This window comes from Aegilops tauschii, chromosome 6 (genome assembly GCF_002575655.3).
Source record: "Aegilops tauschii subsp. strangulata cultivar AL8/78 chromosome 6, Aet v6.0, whole genome shotgun sequence".
Classification (NCBI taxonomy): Eukaryota; Viridiplantae; Streptophyta; class Magnoliopsida; order Poales; family Poaceae; genus Aegilops; species Aegilops tauschii.
The window spans coordinates 309,692,352-309,697,468 of NC_053040.3; the positions used below are offsets into that span (position 1 = coordinate 309,692,352).

The window sequence follows — 5,117 nt, forward strand, 5'->3', positions numbered from 1 at the left end:
TGCCGCTTCATGATAGCATGCCAAGTTTCATGAATTTCAGACGAGTTTTGGATTTACTAGAATTTAAAAACAACGTATCTCAATGTTTGCGGCCGAGTGACGGTGGCGGGGTGTTTGACATTCATTCCCATTTATTGCATGGGACCTAAGCATGCACCCAAGGACATGGATTTCATTTTTCAACCAATTTATTTGCACTGGAGCATAGTTCAAATTTGAATTATGCACATAAATGCATTGAAACTCACTTAATGCATAAAAATGTCCAAACGAACCCCGAAAAATCACAAAAAATAACACAACTCTCCTGTTGTTCTATGTTGACACGAGAAAATTTTTGAAAGCAATTAGAGGCAATGGATATCGTTTCATCTCGAAAGTTGGGGCGTTCCCTACCTAAACCATCATACTTGTTGTGAGAAGCTCTGGTTTGTGAGAAGCATATACCCAAACCTACCGCAAACGGGACAAAAACTTTACCACGCCATGTTGATGCCGCTTCATGGTAGCATGCCAAGTTTCATGAATTTCAGACGAGTTTTGGATTTACTAGAATCTAAAAACAACGTATCTCAATGTTTGCGGCCGAGTGACGGTGACGGGGTGTTTGACATTCATTCCCATTTCTTGCATGGGACCTAAGCATGCACCCAAGGACATGGATTTCATTTTTCAACCAATTTATATGCACTGGAGCATGTGCATGTAGTTCAAATTTGAATTATGCACATAAATGCATTGAAAACTCACTTAATGCATAAAAATGTCCAAACGAACCCCGAAAAATCACAGAAAATAACGCAACTCTCCTGTTGTTCTATGTTGACACGAGAAAAAATTTGAAAGCAATTAGAGGCAATGGATATCGTTCGTCCCCAAAGATGGGGCGTTCCCTACCGAAACCATCATACTTGTTGTGAGAAGCTCTGGTTTGTGAGAAGCATATACCCAAACCTGCCACAAACGGGACAAAAACTTTACCACGCCATGTTGATGCCGCTTCATGATAGCATGCCAAGTTTCATGAATTTCAGACGAGTTTTGGATTTACTAGAATTTAAGAACAACGTATCTCAATGTTTGCGGCCGAGTGACGGTGGCAGGGTTTTTGACATTCATTCCCATTTCTTACATGGGACCTAAGCATGCACCCAAGGACGAACATTTTTATTTTTCAACAAATTTATATGCACTGGAGCATGTGCATGTAGCTCAAATTTGAATTGTGCACATAAATGCATTAAACTAACTTAATACATAAAAATGTCCAAACGAACCCCGAAAAATCATAAAAAATAACAGAACACTCCTGTTGTTCTATGTTGACACGACAAGAAATTTGAAAGCAATTAGAGACAATGGATATCGTTTCGTCCCAAAAGTTGGGGCGTTCCCTACCGAAACCATCATGATTGTTGTGAGCAGCTCTGATTTGTGAGAGGCATATGCCCAAACCTGCCCCAAATGGGACAAAAACTTTACCATGCCATGTTGATGCAGCTCCATGATAGCATGCCACGTTTCATGAATTTAAGATGTGTTTTGGATTTACTAGAATTTAAAAAACAGGTATCTCAATGTTTGCGGCCGAGTGACGGTGGCAGGGTGCTTGACATTCATTACCATTTCTTGCATGGGACCTAAGCATGCACCCAAGGACAAAGATTTGATTTTTCAACCAATTTATATGCACTGGAGCATGTGCATGTAGTTCAAATTTGAATTATGCGCTCTCTGATGATAGGCGCTCCCACCCCCCCCCCCCGGCGATCGCCACCCCCTCCGGTGATCTCCTCCCCTAGCCACCAAATTTCATTTCCTTTCCAATAGATCTCTCTGGCGCACTGAGATCTACGTTTCTATACCCATCGTTATGGGTTCTGCTGATGGATCCACCCTTGGCTTGGACTTCTCCAAGGGTCTGGCTTTTGCGGAGAAGGTTTTTCAATCTACGGGCTTTTCGATGCACCCCATGGATGACACGGGTTTCTTCACCATGGTAATTTCCTTTGGCCGACATGATTTTCGTCTGACTAAGGATTCGGTGGCAGCGGCGCTTGAGGCGGCCATCGGGGGTTCTGCTATTGAGTTCATGGTTTTTATGATCACGGAGAGGGTTTTTGGTTTTCACGTTTCTTGCAAGGCTGTGGCTTTAATCATTCTCAGGCTCCGTTCTTTCTCTTGTGATCATTTTAAATGTTTCTTTCACCTTTGGGGTAATGGTGGCCCAAATTGGGGCCGTGAGTTCAAGCTTTGGAAATTGGAATGTGATGCCGAGTGGGTCATTGTTAGTCCTTCTAAACGTCGAGCTACCCTTGGCATGTTGGCTATGCACACCAAGCCCCGTAAATCTTCGATAAAATCATCGCATGGCCCTGCCAAGAAGCTTTCGTTTTCACAGTTCCATAATTATCCTGCTTGTCGTGGTTATCGTTATCCAGCCACGCAGTCTTGCATCCAAACTATTGAGGATGCGGGGTACACGCTTTCTGCGCATGAACGGGTGGTCATCCACCCTTCGCCGCCGGCTGAGCTCCGGTGGACGACAACTACCCCCTCCATTTCCTTTGGAACGGTTAGGGATCTCCAACCAGCTGCGAATGGGTCGCCATCTATCTCGGGCGGAAATTTTGGCTCTCCGAATGTGGACGTGCCTTCCCATGTTGGGCCGCCTTCTTCACGGTCCACGGTCCAGGTGGAGCCGGTGCTATCTTCTGGGCTTCCCATTCCGTCTTCTCAGCAGGCAGACGAGGATTTTGATAAATTGGTTACGGGCATGGTCGATGAAATTTTAACGTGTCAGATTTGCTTATCTAAGGGTCATTTTGCCGCGGCGTGCACATCTAAATTGCGTTGTACCTCGTGTCTGCGGGTGGGGCATGGTAGAAAGGATTGTAACAAGTTTGCTAGCATTTTGGGTTTGGTTTGGAAACCAAAACCCGGTATCGTTGCAACTTCCGAGGATCGCTCAGCTCCCACCGAGAATATCTCCCTGACACAGCTTTTACCAAACTTGGACTCCTCTTGCACTTCCGCATTTACTGCTTCGCCCTGTTCCATCAGCCCTGGTCCCAAAACGCCTTCGAGAGCGCCGCCTGAGACCCCTCCTCCGCCGGACTTCTTGCCGCCTGCTTCCAGCCCGGGCTGTTCCTCTTCGATGGCTAACTTCCCTCTTGACCCCATGCTGTATGTGCCGGCTGGCCATCACATTGTGGATGGCGGTGATGCTCGTCTGCCTCGGACCTATGTGACGCCACATACCCCACTTGTGCGCCGCCATGAGGAATTCATGCTTGCTGAGGTAATGCCCATCCCCCCTCCCGATCAGATTGGTGCTGCTAGGGAGGAAGTGGTCCAGTGGTTGCAAGCCATGGGGTATTGGTGAGGTCTGCTCAGCCTTGGATTAGATCGGTGGGTCTTTTCGAGCTTCGGGATGCTGCAGTCAGGATTTCTCTTCTTCAGATGCCGCCCCAACCTCTAGGCAATGATCGTTTTGTGCGTTTTATGAAGCACGATGAGGGTGATTCGTTTCGAGGTGCTCAGGGTTTCCGTCAGGGACTGCTCATGTTCTTGGGGATTCCGCTCGATCTTCGCAATGAGGAGAATATTCGGGCAGCGGTCAACACATTTGGGAAGTTTCAGCATTGGATTAGTGAGGATCCCTACCTTGTGCGCACTTTGGTTTTTGCGTCTTTTCCAGAAGATATTTTAGTACCAAGAGATGTGGTGTTCATGGATTATGCTGCCTGGGGTGGCGCCCGGGTGTCTTGGACGGTGCCTCTGTATATCCTGGGGGCCAATTTTGCTGAACAGATGCCCCAAGATGAAGACTGGATGCCCATGAATGGCAATCCCCATCCCATGCCTGGTGTTCCCTTCCCGGAGCCACCTTTTATTCTGCCTCCATTCCCGGCATTGGGGTGGAACGATGTGCCACCACCTCCGCCTGAACTTGCGCATATTGAGGTGCATGAGGACAATTGGGGCAACTGGGAGGAACCTGCTGCGGAGCCTGCTGTGGAGGATCAAGAATCTGTGGTTTTGAATGCCTTGGCCCAACCTAGTTCGGCCCACCAAAGCTCTAAAGCTCAACCCTAGGTGCCCCCTGCTCCTATCGTTCTTATCGATGGGGCTTCTCCTGCTAATTTGAATGATCAAATGGCAGCACCGGATATGGAGGATGCTAATAATTGGACAATTGTGGTGTATCAACCTCCCCCTTTTGATGTCCGCACTTTGGAGCAGCCTGTGGTTCCGATTCCTTTTGGTCCCCCTCTGCCGCCGGAGATGATTTGGAGGCGCTCGTTTGAAAATTTGCCGAATGCTCCAATGGTGTTTGAGGTGCCTAAACCCCTGCTGCCTCAGCCCCTGTCACCTGTCATTTTGAGCAAGAGAACCTGGGACTTTGCTTTCCAGCAGGATGCCCTTCCTTTGCTGACATGGAAGGAGTCGGTATCTGCTTGACCTGTGGCTAGAGCACTATTTGTGGATGAAACTGACAGGGTTGTGACTGTTGTCCCTCCTCCTCCTGAGCGTGCACCTGCAAGGAGGCCACGCAAAGTTTTGGCGCGTACTCCACTTGTTGAAACTTCTGTTCGTAGGTGTACCAGAAGTTCGGCCCAGCGGGATGGGTTTAAGCCCACTTTCCATGAGCTGGTTCTGCAGCCCAAGAAGAAGAAGCCCAAGGCCAAGCCCCTCTCTGCTGAGAAGTCTGAAGACCCTGCATTTGGAGATGTCCCCCCGCCTACTCCCATCAGTCACCTGCAAGCTATTGGCAAGGAGCTGGAGATTGATGCAGCTCTGCTCACAGAGGATGCACTTATGGTGGACCCCTCTGCTGCTACAACTCAAGACTCCAATGAATAGTGCGCTCCAATACTGTTGGGTTTGGCGAGCCCACAAATATGCTTTATGTGTTCGGTTTTCTTTTTCTGATCCGGGGCTATGTAATAATGCTGGTTTGGAACTCTTATGTGCTTTTGGGCATCTGGCATTGTGTGTCATGTGCATGGGTGACTTGTTTATGTTATTCCTTTATGAATAATCTCTGTAGAAACTGGAATGTACTGTGCTGGAATGTCAGGGGTTTAAATTCTGAGGCTAGGCAAAGAGCTGTT

General features: G+C 47.9%; 1 protein-coding gene across 1 annotated transcript; it reads left to right on the forward strand.

Moving 5' to 3' along the window:
• Positions 1-1,873: 1,873 nt before the first annotated feature.
• On the forward strand, positions 1,874-4,866 carry LOC141026046 (uncharacterized). Its single transcript, XM_073501996.1, has 3 exons — positions 1,874-2,819; positions 3,701-4,038; positions 4,666-4,866. The coding sequence occupies exons 1-3, from the start codon at positions 1,874-1,876 to the stop codon at positions 4,864-4,866; spliced, it is 1,485 nt and encodes a 494-aa protein (XP_073358097.1).
• Positions 4,867-5,117: the final 251 nt, after the last annotated feature.

Bases quoted from the DNA above. Each gene is read 5' to 3' on its own strand.
- LOC141026046 (XM_073501996.1), top strand. From the start codon at position 1,874: ATGGGTTCTGCTGATGGATCCACCCTTGGCTTGGACTTCTCCAAGGGT. The intron at 2,820-3,700 runs GTCATTTTGCCG...CGTCTTTTCCAG, and splicing joins TCAGATTTGCTTATCTAAGG to AAGATATTTTAGTACCAAGA. The intron at 4,039-4,665 runs GTTTTGAATGCC...CTGGTTCTGCAG, and splicing joins TGGAGGATCAAGAATCTGTG to CCCAAGAAGAAGAAGCCCAA.